Source organism: Lissotriton helveticus, chromosome 2_1, assembly GCF_964261635.1.
Source record: "Lissotriton helveticus chromosome 2_1, aLisHel1.1, whole genome shotgun sequence".
Taxonomy (NCBI): domain Eukaryota; kingdom Metazoa; phylum Chordata; class Amphibia; order Caudata; family Salamandridae; genus Lissotriton; species Lissotriton helveticus.
In genome coordinates, this window is record NC_136059.1 from 225,746,960 (window position 1) to 225,761,029 (window position 14,070).

Here is a 14,070-nt window from a genome sequence, read left to right on the forward strand (position 1 = left end):
CTCCAAATCCAGCGCAGTGAAAGCGCAAAGTGACATCAGCGAGAAAGATGTGCGAAGGTGCTGTAGAAAACCATTTTTATATCTTTATGCAATGCACTGCTGATGACCTCACATATTACATCATCCATGACATGGTCAGTGACATCACTGATAACATCATCCATTGATTGTGAGTGTTTTTTAAAAGTTTGGGTGTTAACAAGATATACCAAGGTACCACAAAAGTTAAATTAGTATACCTTGTGTACCATTAATGAGTGATACTATTTCTAACATATATTATGTGAGTGGCTGTGTGACTCTATCTGTGTGTGAGAGGGTGTGTTTGTGGCTGTAAGTGTATGTGAGTGGGTGTGTGAGTGAATAAGTGGGAGTAGCTGTATGGTTGAATAAGTGGGTGTGAGAGTAGCTGTATGGGGGAATAAGTTGTATGTGAGTAGCTGTATGGGTGAGCGAGTGAATGGCTGTATTGGTGAGTGAGTGGTTGTGTAAGTAGTTGTATAGGTGGGTGAGTTGCTCTTTGAGTGGCTCTATGGATGGCTCTATGTGTGGGTGTGTGAGTGGCTGAATCAGTGACTGAGTGACTTTGTGAGTGGCTATATGGGTGGGTAAGTGGGTACCTGAGTGGCTATGTGGCTGAGTCAGTGGATGTTTGCCTGTATGTTTTTTTGGGCTGTTTGAGTGGATGTTCCCAGGTCTCAAAAGAGCCTTAGGAGGGGAACTCCCACTTCTTTTCATTTGTATGCCCACATGCCCCTGGGAAGTGGGCCACCCGGGGGTTATATTATAAACAAGTGCGGGAGACTGCGCTTATATATATATTGTTCATGAATCCGTTACAATTTTTCCCTCAAAGTAAAAAAAAAAAATGTTTTTTGTCCCAGTTGAAGTCCCTGGGGGTATGTTTTGCTTGGGACCCGGCTGAGTTTGAGTGCCAAGATGGCTGCCAGCGCTTCCTGTTTGAAGTGTTGGCAGCCAATCAGATCTGTGCACACAATTTGGAGGATTATATTGTATAGTTGATATGTACATTGATAGCTAGCGGCTGATTGAATTAATCTGTGTAACACTCCACTGAGAGTACATAGTAATTAATATGATCAGTTCTCTACTAAAATTGTTGACGTTTCGACCCTGTTATAAACAATTTGTCAGGATCATCATCAGGACAAACGAGATAATGGTAGCAACCCTTTTGGGAATGAATCCTTGGTGAGGTGAGTGAAACAGGAAAATTTATTAAATGTCACCCGATCCGATTTTTATTGATCTTGCTGGGGAAGTACACCCTCAGAATGGAAATGGCACCGGCCAAGGATTAGTGCTCACAGGCTTCAGAATTCCAGCAATCGTGCTGAACCAGCTACGGACAGCAACACTGTTCGTGAGACCTTTTTTACTTGGCAGCTGCTTGAGTTTCTTGCACATTAAAAGTCTTGACATGGAAACCTGTTTTCCTTTTGCCACAGGCACGCTGGTGAGAATGGGACCTTCTGGGCCCTTCATAGTCTTGTAAAAGGACAGGTTAGTTTTCAGTGGGACCCATTGTTTCTACTGTAGCTAGTAATAGAATTGAGCATGTCTCCATCTCTCTGCCTTTGTTTTTGCCGCATCCTCATGCATCCAATGATGAGGAAAAACTTTATAAGCTGGAATCCAGACATGCTTCAAACCACTCCACACCAAACTCATTCTCGTAGGGCAGATGATAAACATGTTTTTAGGGTTTTGAACGTCCTCTAATGAGTTAAGCAGTTAGAAATTAAACAGTTTATAGATTTGTATCTTTAGATAGTAAGAAGTGCTATAATTTGCTTTTCGTAGAAGTGGAATGGTTACTGCTTCAGCCCTTGTGTTTCACTTCAAGTAATCTGTAATGCACCATGTGATCCTCTGTTCATTCTTTCATACTGCATTACTGCATATAATTGAGACCAATCCCTCTTTGAGAGTGGTAATTCACTCTTTTCTGGTGTTGAGATCTTTGTTAAAATTCTCAACCGTCTTCCTTATGTAAGCTCTGGGAACGTTTTATTTAAGGAACTATGGGTGCGGGTATCAAATAGAATACGCTACTTTCCATAATGTTCTTTCCAATGGATACATTAGCTGCCGCAAATTTCTTATGATAGTCTAATCTCCCCTCTTCAGGACATGCTTCAAAATATTCTAGTTACTTTTTTGGTTTGGTTCGGTTATTGTGGTGGTGAATATACAATCTATACCTCATTCAGGCAAAATTGCAAAAAAACAACCAGGACATTGGACAATACAGCATTGCACCAGTGACATGTAATTTCTAACCGAGACTTTTACATACAGATTCCTTACCTGAATATGTCCAAGCCTCAGACTGTCTCCCGAATTTTTCATAGCTCTCCCGTGCCAGTATGGTGCCCGGGATCCATCTAGGTGCTTGAAACGTCACCAGCACAACATCATCTGAGCTATATAGGTCCCAACCTTGTGTATCAATGCAGTTCTATGTTAATTTGTTTGTCGGCTGGCTTCACTATGAGCGACAGAATTCTGCTCTTTCACAAAGAGCATATTGGCACACAAAGTAGTTTGCTCAGTGCCTGGAACTGATGTGGCAATGTGTGTTTTTTATTTTTAAACTAAAATCGTTGTTTTGCTTTTTGCCAATGCTTATTATAATGGTGGGGGCTAGCAGCTCCCACACTAATGAGGTTTTACAAAAACCGAGCCAAAACAAGACACACATTCACAAAACCAAAAGGTCAATCACCAATTTCAGACCCATTGAATTTACCATTGCTTGTTTATTTTTGTTTCCCATAATCTTGTTGAAACTGATTACACCGATTTTTCATTGGGAATGTTTTGGGGAAATGCTAGCATGCTTCAACACATTTTATGCTGCAAAGAAATGGTACCTAAAATTTGACACTAGTTTAGCAAAATATTTTTTTCCAAGTTGCATTTTTTTGTGAACATTTTATTTTTAGAGCAAATAATCATCCATCTTGCTTTCAATCTTCTGAAAATATTTGCATCTAATCACAGAGCATACTGGGAGCATTATGCATAGCCTAATACTGCTTAACCTTGAAAACCTGTGTGCACATGTTTATACTGAAACCACTGTCAGTACTGCAGTCCGAGCTTACATTTCATTAGAACAGTCACCCTAATAATAAAGGCCTTGCATTAATGAACCATGAATGCAAGTTTGAACAGCATTAACATATCAACACAAAAATTACCTTAACTGCAGACAATTACCTTCCCTGATCCATAATGTGGCACTGTAAACTGGCAGGCAAAGTTTTTGTGCTGTAGGAGGTTGGTCCCACTTGTCCCAAGGATAAAATACACATGAAAACTTGTTGTCATTAACCCCAAACAATATGTCTTGGGCGTCAGGCTTCAATAATTCCTCATCCCTGTACAGGAACACCTCTAACCAAAGCCGAAGTGGAAGATTTTGCTGCAGTAGAATGGGCTTGAATCTCTTGAGGTGGTTCCTTCTTAGCGAGGGTGCAGCACGATGTTATAAACAAAATGATCCTCTTCTGGACTGCCTTGCCCTTCTTACTGCCAGCTTAACCAGCACAGAGCTGGTCATCAAACCTGATCTCTCTACTAAGTAAGTAGGGGGATCCACAAGAAACATTGCTACCGAAGATAAGTAATTCTCTCTTCTTTAAAAAAAAGTCCAGATCCAATGTGGTACCTGGGTTTTACTTAAGAAATCTGTAAGAGCTACTGTATCCATCCTTGTAGAACTTAAAAGCTTGTTTATATGCAAGAGCTTGGTTTTATCACATGATTGTACTTTATATTTGTGCTTTTATTGTATATTGTATTTTGCGTGTTTTAATAAAAATAAATGCCATTGCAACTGTACAAATGTGTATAGATATTAATATAAGTATGGTGTGCTTCTCACAACCGGGCTGGACTTTAACATCTTTGTTGCAACGGTGTTATCTGTACTGTACAGTAGCCTGACTCAGCCCCCAACCACCTACCTGACATGTACATCTACTCTACCTGCAGAGTCAACGAGGCCAACCTTCCATCGCAGACCAAATACTGAGTGAGCTGATATGTGGAGAACACCAGCACTTTCACCTGAGGTGGTGCTTGGTTGTAAAGGCTAATGCCTTTTTTGATAAAGTCTGAATGTATCAAAAAGAAAATGTAGGTGTTTGACCAGACAACACAGTGTCACATATCAGGGTCTCAGTAAGTGCTATCATTGTTCATCCAAATATACACCAGGCAGGAATTTGTTGTGTTGTGTTTGGCCGTATGCTAAGGTAGATACTCATTTTGTACATGGGAGCATTTTTCATGTTTAATCATACGTTTTATTCTTCCTACAGGTATTCCAACCTCATATTGAATTTGTTTTCCCTCATGGTGGATGCTAATATCCCAGATATTGCTCTGGAGCCAGATAAAACTGTGAAGAAGGTGATTATGGGGAAGCTTTTTTGGTAACATTGTATTGTGTAAATTGAATTACGACTGTTCAAGCTAATCACAGGGTATAATTAAAGTAATGTGATTTTAGTTTGAAAAGTTTAACGTTTATGTCACATGCTCTATATACGTAATTGTGCCATTTGTAATGTTAGCGATACCATGTACAGTGGGAAGGCTACAAGTTCTGTATATGACAGTTGGTGCCTCTTATCGCTTTGTTCGCCCTAAGTGTGGCAGGGTATGCTCAGACGTGAGTCCCTTGCTCACTTGGCCACTGGATTCAAGATAGCCTGGCTGATGAGGATTATGAATCCGAAACCGGTCCCAGGATGCTTGTTTCCGGTCCAGGGAAGACAGGGCTTGGCAGTTCGGGCTGGACTGTTCCCATGAGGCACAGGGTCAGACTGATTTGCATATTGCCATGTCTGAACTGGGGTGGCCGAGTGAGCTAAAGAATGGTGATGGATTAAACCCAGATCAGTTGACTGGGGGTGAGTGTTTGATTTGCTCAAACGCTCCGTCCATCATCCCCTTTTGTATCGCTTTGTTCGCCCTAAGTGTGGCAGGGTATGCTCAGACGTGAGTCCCTTGCTCACTTGGCCACTGGATTTAAGATAGCCTGGCTGATGAGGATTATGAATCCGAAACCGGTCCCAGGATGCTTGTTTCCGGTGTAGGGAAGACATGGCTTGGCAGTTTGGGCTGGACTGTTCCCATGAGGCAAAGGGTCAGACTGATTTGCATATTGCCATGTCTGAACTGGGGTGGCCGAGTGAGCTAAAGAATGGTGATGGATTAAACCCAGATCAGTTGACTGGGGGTGAGTGTTTGATTTGCTCAAAAGCTCCGTCCATCATCCCCTTTTGTATCGCTTTGTTCGCCCTAAGTGTGGCAGGGTATGCTCAGACGTGAGTCCCTTGCTCACTTGGCCACTGGATTCAAGATAGCCTGGCTGATGAGGATTATGAATCCGAAACCGGTCCCAGGATGCTTGTTTCCGGTCCAGGGAAGACATGGCTTGGCAGTTCGGGCTGGACTGTTCCCATGAGGCACAGGGTCAGACTGATTTGCATATTGCCATGTCTGAACTGGGGTGGCCGAGTGAGCTAAAGAATGGTGATGGATTAAACCCAGATCAGTTGACTGGGGGTGAGTGTTTGATTTGCTCAAACGCTCCGTCCATCATCCCCTTTTGTATCGCTTTGTTCGCCCTAAGTGTGGCAGGGTATGCTCAGACGTGAGTCCCTTGCTCACTTGGCCACTGGATTCAAGATAGCCTGGCTGATGAGGATTATGAATCCGAAACCGGTCCCAGGATGCTTGTTTCCGGTCCAGGGAAGACATGGCTTGGCAGTTCGGGCTGGACTGTTCCCATGAGGCACAGGGTCAGACTGATTTGCATATTGCCATGTCTGAACTGGGGTGGCCGAGTGAGCTAAAGAATGGTGATGGATTAAACCCAGATCAGTTGACTGGGGGTGAGTGTTTGATTTGCTCAAACGCTCCGTCCATCATCCCCTTTTGTATCGCTTTGTTCGCCCTAAGTGTGGCAGGGTATGCTCAGACGTGAGTCCCTTGCTCACTTGGCCACTGGATTCAAGATAGCCTGGCTGATGAGGATTATGAATCCGAAACCGGTCCCAGGATGCTTGTTTCCGGTCCAGGGAAGACATGGCTTGGCAGTTCGGGCTGGACTGTTCCCATGAGGCACAGGGTCAGACTGATTTGCATATTGCCATATCTGAACTGGGGTGGCCGAGTGAGCTAAAGAATGGTGATGGATTAAACCCAGATCAGTTGACTGGGGGTGAGTGTTTGATTTGCTCAAACGCTCCGTCCATCATCCCCTTTTGTATCGCTTTGTTCGCCCTAAGTGTGGCAGGGTATGCTCAGACGTGAGTCCCTTGCTCACTTGGCCACTGGATTCAAGATAGCCTGGCTGATGAGGATTATGAATCCGAAACCGGTCCCAGGATGCTTGTTTCCGGTCCAGGGAAGACATGGCTTGGCAGTTCGGGCTGGACTGTTCCCATGAGGCACAGGGTCAGACTGATTTGCATATTGCCATGTCTGAACTGGGGTGGCCGAGTGAGCTAAAGAATGGTGATGGATTAAACCCAGATCAGTTGACTGGGGGTGAGTGTTTGATTTGCTCAAACGCTCCGTCCATCATCCCCTTTTGTATCGCTTTGTTCGCCCTAAGTGTGGCAGGGTATGCTCAGACGTGAGTCCCTTGCTCACTTGGCCACTGGATTCAAGATAGCCTGGCTGATGAGGATTATGAATCCGAAACCGGTCCCAGGATGCTTTTTTCCGGTTCAGGGAAGACATAGCTTGGCAGTTCGGGCTGGACTGTTCCCATGAGGCACAGGGTCAGACTGATTTGCATATTGCCATGTCTGAACTGGGGTGGCCGAGTGAGCTAAAGAATGGTGATGGATTAAACCCAGATCAGTTGACTGGGGGTGAGTGTTTGATTTGCTCAAACGCTCCGTCCATCATCCCCTTTTGTATCGCTTTGTTCGCCCTAAGTGTGGCAGGGTATGCTCAGACGTGAGTCCCTTGCTCACTTGGCCACTGGATTCAAGATAGCCTGGCTGATGAGGATTATGAATCCGAAACCGGTCCCAGGATGCTTGTTTCCAGTCCAGGGAAGACATGGCTTGGCAGTTCGGGCTAGACTGTTCCCATGAGGCACAGGGTCAGACTGATTTGCATATTGCCATGTCTGAACTGGGGTGGCCGAGTGAGCTAAAGAATGGTGATGGATTAAACCCAGATCAGTTGTCTGGGGGTGAGTGTTTGATTTGCTCAAACCCTCCGTCCATCATCCCCTTTTGTATCGCCTCCTATCTCTATGCCAGGAGATGGCCCAGCATACTGTTGTATTATATGTCAATAAACTAACGTGTACCTTCCGTCGACTTCCTCTACACTGGTGACTGGCGTTTAAACCGAAGAAACCTGGTTCATGGCAAAGGAGCGTTCCTCCCCTCCCCCGCCCTTACTTAAAACGGCAGGAAAGGAAACATTAAAACAATAAACACTTTTTATTATCATTTTATTTTTACTTTTCTGCCGAGTCTTGCAGGCGGGCCAATGGGGGGGGTGGAGGGGCTAACAGACACAGGGGGAGTGGTAGCGCATGGCGGTTTGGCCAGCCGTCTCAGGCCGGCCAAACCTTCAAATGCACTGAAGCTCTCACAAACCCTAGCTGTATTGCTGGGTTGGAAGTGGAGTGAGCGTGCACAGGCTCCCAGTGGCTCAACAGTATAAATCCACCAATTACGCTCCTTCGAACCCTTTACGCTTGTGCACTAGGAGGGGTATAACAAAACAGGGAATTATAGGGATGGATAAAAATAAATAAGCTGTTTCCAAAGATTGTGCTCAAGGAGACTATATATTCCAATACGCAGAAAATGTAGACAATTTTGTTAAAAGTGGTAATCCCTGATTTGTTTAATTTCAAACTCAAATCTCCATCTACTTCTTTTGAAGGACAGGGTTCAAATGTCATATGAAGTATGGCATGTTAGGGAAGAAAATAGGATGAAAGACAGGCTCAGTTTTCAACACCATAAAGTGGAGCGACACTACCATGGCTTCAGTAGCTCACTTCATAGCATCCCTTGGAGACTGGTAAATTATGGCTTCCCATGGTAAGATGATCATGTATTTAGTGCAACAACAAAAAATACAGTAGCATGAGAACAGTTTGGGGACGGACCTCCAGAGGTGGCATAATATGCAAATAAAAAGATGGACTGGAATGCCATCCTAGAACTTACCATAGGCTGGGATGAACTCAAGCACTCCACCGGTCACTTTTTTGTTTTCCTCAACAAGACATCTTATGTGCAACAGGTCCGATGCTCACTGCTTGATAGGACTTGTCTAGGGGCAGATCTGGATTGTTACTAGAGGACCCGGACCAAGCCTGATCTGTATGCGGCTGGCATATGTCCAGGGTGGTTGAAAAACGATGGGCTGTAATGCGACCCTAGCCGTCAGCAGTGGCTGAGCTTCAGTCAAGCATTCTTTCCATCACTTTGAGGACCTCCAGTGCAGTGTAAACATTACATTCATTCATTAGACTGAGCATGGAACCATGACGTTAAATCGCCCCATACTGATAACTCACAAGATACGCATTTCTAAAAATTACTATGTAAGGAGAGCCCTCAGAAATGTATGTGGTAACCCATGAAGAGAGAACACATAAATACTACTGCGCGCCCTTTCAGGTGCTAAAGGATTCTTCTTCATAGGTGAAAAATTAGCTCTTTTAGAATCTGTTGCAATACATGCTTTATTAACTTATCATCCTTTGCAAAATGGAAGCTTCACAATAATGGTCAGCAACTGTTGCTTTCCCTGGTTCAGGAGTGTCAGAGTAGGAAAAAGCCTATGTAACCTGTGTCGACATAAGACCTAAAGTCATGTCATGTCATAAAAAAAAGTCCTTGATAAATCGAGTTTCCTTATTGGTGGTTAGCGAAGACCAATACATCATTTCAACTACCCCGCAAGGAACCATAGATAGAACACTAGATGTTAACTAAAATTCCCTCTTTTCTTGTTTAAATTCCTCCCTGCTGAAGACTTCCAAACTGCTGTACAAACGTTAGTCATCCCTCGAATAGACTACGGAATTGTGGCCCTCAGCGGACTCCCGCTATCCACAACAGCACCCTTAAGAGCCTCCCTGAACGCTGCCGCGAGACTCATTACTGGCTCAAGAAAACATTCGCATATATCCCCAGACTTAAAGTCCCTAAAATGGCTGCCTTTTGAAGCCAGAATACAGCTAAAAATTGCAGTTATGACACATGCGGCCGTGCACCACAATGCACCCAACTACCTCGCTCAAAAGTTGTCTATATCAGGAGGTTCGAGATCCAATAGAAGTTCAAAAAATCTACTCCTGAAACCTCGTAGATTCCGGAAAGAGAAAACATACAAGCGCTCCTTCTCAGGAATGGCACCCAGGATCTGGAATGCGTTCCCTCCTGAAACCAGGCGTATCTCCTCCACTGCACTCTTCAAGAAAGAGGTGAAAACCATCCATCTGGCCAAGATCTCCTGAACCTTATAGGGGCTGGATCAGAGACCCTGCATTGCTTTGTATCACTGCTCACCTTGTCCTTTGGCATTATACTTCTACTTGATGGGGACACTACTACGCTACTTTCGTACTACCGACCAATATATGATACACGTTGGTTCACTGATTCACTCTCCCGATGCCCCCACTCAGTGCTCTCTCGATACTAAAATACTGGTTTAAGCCTTCCACATACCCAAGGTGTACCTGAACACCTCTGTAGTGGGATCAATGACTTGTGCCGTCTTATATTACTTGTTTACCTGATTGTATATTGATATGTTTTATGTATGTTATTATTATCCTATCATGTTAGTGACTACTATACTGCTCCCATTACCTCTGCTCATTCCTACTGCCCCTACCCTGTCTTTGTGAAGCGCTCTGATATCTGTAAGGATCTTGTTCGCGCTATATAAAACTTTGAATAAATAAATGCGAAATGGTTTTAATTTAAGTGCGGATATACTACTCCAGTAGATTTTTCATGTTCTGCAAAAGACAAAGAAAAAATTCAGTGTATTATCCTGATAAACGGTAACGTATTCGCTCACATCGATGCAGATTTAATGCTCAACTTAAAAATAGTACCAAGTGAGTCGGCTTTTTACCGGTATAGCAACCTCACATTTAAGACCCACATTACTAAGAGTACACAGGTAGCCTGCCACCAGCTCTCATTCTTAAATAAATTCAAAACTTACCTTCTTGATTACGATCTTCAAAAGGCCAGTTTAGCTGTGGGCAATGCCCTGCTCACTGGCATCCCAGGTACCCACCTGGCACCACCTAAGAGCTTCCTCCGCAAAGACTCCCTGATGGACCTGAGATATCAATACCTCATGCAGCAAACTAAGCGCTAGTGGCTTCGTCTTTGCCAGGGCAGAAGCAAACATGCCAGGAAGAAAAGGCCTCAAGACAAGGCACCTCATGCTAAACATCCTTACACCACCCTGACAAAACACCATCACTTCTCCACTCCAGAAAGGAACTAAAGATTCACCACTTCAAGCAACATCTTTTTCTCAAGACCTGCCTTCTTGTACCCAAGCATCTGCCACCTTCCAAAGAGCTTGCTGCCTACCCTGTCTCTATGAGACTACTTCTGCCCCAACCCCATCCACTCCACCAATGTAATGGTCAGTGCTCTGATTCTTCTCATTCAGTCTCGGGTGCATACCGCACACTATACTGTTTTATGAATTCCACCTCATGTTTGTTTTGCTCCTGCTACAGTTTTAACAAGCCTTTTCAATGCAATCGGTCTAGCATTTGCGAGAGTTTAAGCAATTGGCTTTGTAAATGACAATGCCTTTTATTTATGTGATTTCAAAAGCAACACATATGTAAAAGGCATTGTCATTTCTAATGCAGATAGCTCAAACTCTAGCAATTGCAAGTCCACTTTAATGGTGGCCACTCGCCTTTCTTTAGACGCTGCTCCCGTATTCAGGTTACAACGAGCAGCGTCTAAATAAAGGGGCGCAGCCAGCATTACAGAAACTTTCTTTCTTTCTTTTTTTAAGTGAATGCGCCAAATTCAGTTAAAAAAATAGGTAAATAAAGTACTTTTCTGTAGCGTGGCTGCTAAAGTGCAAGCGGACTGCGCTGCAAATTAAATAAAGAAGCGCAGCCGCTAAAGTGAAAGCAGACCGCACTGCAAATTAATTAAATGAAGAAGCTCAGCCGTAAAAGTGAAAGCGGACTCCGCTGCAAATAAATAAAGAAGCGTGGCCGCTAAAGTGAAAATGGACCGTGCTGCAAATTAAAATAAAAAACAAATACATTAATAATAACATTGTAAAAGCTGGCGGCGAGGTCGTGGTTGGAATAGGGGGAAGACCATTAAAGAAAATAGTGCTCACCGATTAGATAAAGCGGGGCAAATAAGACCACAAGAAAAAACGGCAGTTGTTATGGGAGGATAGAAGTGCAGACATGGAGCGGCTAGTAAGCCTATTCATGAATAAAAAGCAGCGATTTTGAAAGGGCTGTAACAGGAGCGAATTGAAAAGAAAGGTGAGCCGTATTCCATTCCTCAATACAGCATGCCTTGCAGAGCAGCGCATGCGCTGCCAAGGCTTGACCTAAAAAGTGAGTGAAAGCCTGCTGATCCTGCTTTAAATACATTGCATGCCTTTGAGTCTCTCCAGTGAAAGAGAAGGGAAAGCTTTTATTGTATTGGAATATTCCCCACTACTGTGTGTGCACTTTTCTGCACGTGTCTCACATCGTGAAAACGATTTAGATTTTCTTTAAGTGGACTCTGAACCTGTGGCCTTTTCTTAAGGGCAGAATGGTGCCTAATAGCCTGCAGAAATCAATAACTGTAAATATGGCTGTCATCCCTGCAAATCTAGAGAGGCCTGTTAGTTGATTGTTTAGCTCCTAAATATCTGTGGTTAATAACCTTCAATGTCTTGGCGCGTTTGTTACAGCATAATCACAAACCCTGCAACCACACATCTTACTGGATCATGTGAAGGGTTATACCTGCATTGCACTTACAGACGCGCTCTTGTAAGCTCGTACCTCATAGATCTCAATTGTACACATACGCAAGGGACAAGCTATTTTCCATCTCTTTGACTTGGTGACAAATTTCTTTGGAGCTATTTAATAGGGTAATGCGGGACCCTTGTTGTAAGGGAATTAAATAGATATTTTCGAGTTCTCTATAGATTTTTCCCAACTTTAAACAAAAAATCTATATATTTCAAGAAACTCAAATTAGCTAAAGATCCATACTGGACTGACTCATAAAATTAAATTACGTTTGGTGTCTAGAAGAAGTCAATAGCCATTTCAGCCATGATTTTCCTTTTATAGAAAACTGCAGGATGTAGTCAGGAATGTACAGTGTTCTCTCCTAGCTCTATTTACTACAGGAAAACGGTACAATTGTGATGCTTAGAGTAATGCTTTTAGCCAATGCTAGGGTGGTATAAAATCTGGCTATGAGAAAAATGAAAAAATTAGACATGTTAATGTGCATTTAAAGAAGTTTACGGTGGCAAGCACTGCGATTTGCAAAATCACTGAGTTTGCACTAGCAAAATGATATTACTTAATGAACCAAACCCTTTTTGCAATTCGGAAAAGCCTATCCAAATCCCAAAAGGGATTTTGAAGCTTATTCCAAATTGCAAGAAGATGAAGGCGTGGAAATGGTGTCTCCTCCTAATTGTGATTCACAATGAGATGTATCAATTGTTTGTGGTCGCACTTGCGGTTGTAAACCATTTGAAAGTTACTGTCACCTCAAATAAGATGGTGATTCATTTGCAAAGGGGTAGCTGTCCATGTTGGACAGCTTCCCCTTTAGGAATGTGTGTGCCAGACAGCCTTCCCCTGATGTCTTCCCAAACGGGAAACTTTTTATTTCTGAGCAGCACTGGTTCTCTTGCAGACCACCTTCCTGTGTTCTCAATTTCCACAGATTGCCGTAATAATCAACCTTCCTAATTCACATTAGTTATGCAGGTCATTCTTCATACCCTGGCCAATGGAGATTTTGGGACTTGAGGATGATAGAAACTAAACTTTCTAGGTGAATTGATTTAGCTTCTCTGGATCCTGTGATGACTAAGGGCATACTGCGGTGTTGGGGAGCAGGCCGCTGTTCTTTGAATATACAATGCAGTGATCTACAATGGAGGTGTAAATATCATCAAATTTGAGGGAGCTGCCGGCCATCTGAAACCCTGCCAACAGGCTTGGAACCTCCAAAAGAGTTGCAGCTCTATTAGTAAAGACAAAAAGTAATCTTGTGTTATGTCAGCCAATAGCTTGCTTCTTGACGATGGTCATTCGTTGGGCAAAAATGAGTGTGTAACCTGGATATGTAAAATTGTATGGAAGTAGAATATTTTGTTGTACAAAAGGCCTTGCCCGGACTGGTTGAATCAGATTTGCCGGTTTGCTTCCTTTTAGACATACAGGCACACACCTTCTGTCGTGGAGTTACTGTGCGGGGTGGGCCCTGAATCTGAGGTGGAATCTGAGGTGGACCTCCTCAGTGGCAAGACTCTGGTTACTGCGGTTTACAACAGTGACTTTCTATTGCAGTTGACCGCGCGTTGAGTTTGTTGCCACTCACCCGACAGAGATCTTGAGGATGCTTCATGAAATAGGCTTCTGTATCAGTATGGGGAGGACAGCCAGTGCAGGTTTGTTCATCTGGTAGCACCGCCGCAAGATTGTGTCTAAAAACTGTTACTTTAACCCTAATCCTTGCTACTAGTGCGAGTTCTAAAACCTCATAACTTCCCTCATGAGTGTGCGAAAGCTCAGGTCATCTTGAATGGCACAGTCCTATTTCTTGAATTTAGAAGCACAGCCATCACTTGCACAGCCTGCTGTATGGAAGCTGGAGCTCAAGTGAAATGGCTGCCATCTAAAGTGTATTGCTATTATTTGCAACCAGCCACTTCACAACAGGATAGGGGTCATCTTGGGGCCATGCGTCTGTTTGGACTTGAATATTTCCTGCAGGGTGTTTTATTGTA

At 43.5% G+C, this 14,070-nt stretch overlaps 1 protein-coding gene across 2 annotated transcripts in view; it reads left to right on the plus strand.

The window, feature by feature from the left end:
- The window catches only part of PIK3C3 (phosphatidylinositol 3-kinase catalytic subunit type 3), an 875,540-nt gene that overhangs the window by 733,611 nt on the left and 127,859 nt on the right, over nucleotides 1–14,070 (plus strand). For both annotated transcript variants that reach the window (XM_078674734.1, XM_078674732.1), the window contains one exon: nucleotides 4,353–4,443. In XM_078674734.1, coding sequence (XP_078530860.1) covers nucleotides 4,353–4,443 — 91 coding nt within the window. The remainder of the gene's footprint in view (nucleotides 1–4,352; nucleotides 4,444–14,070) is intronic.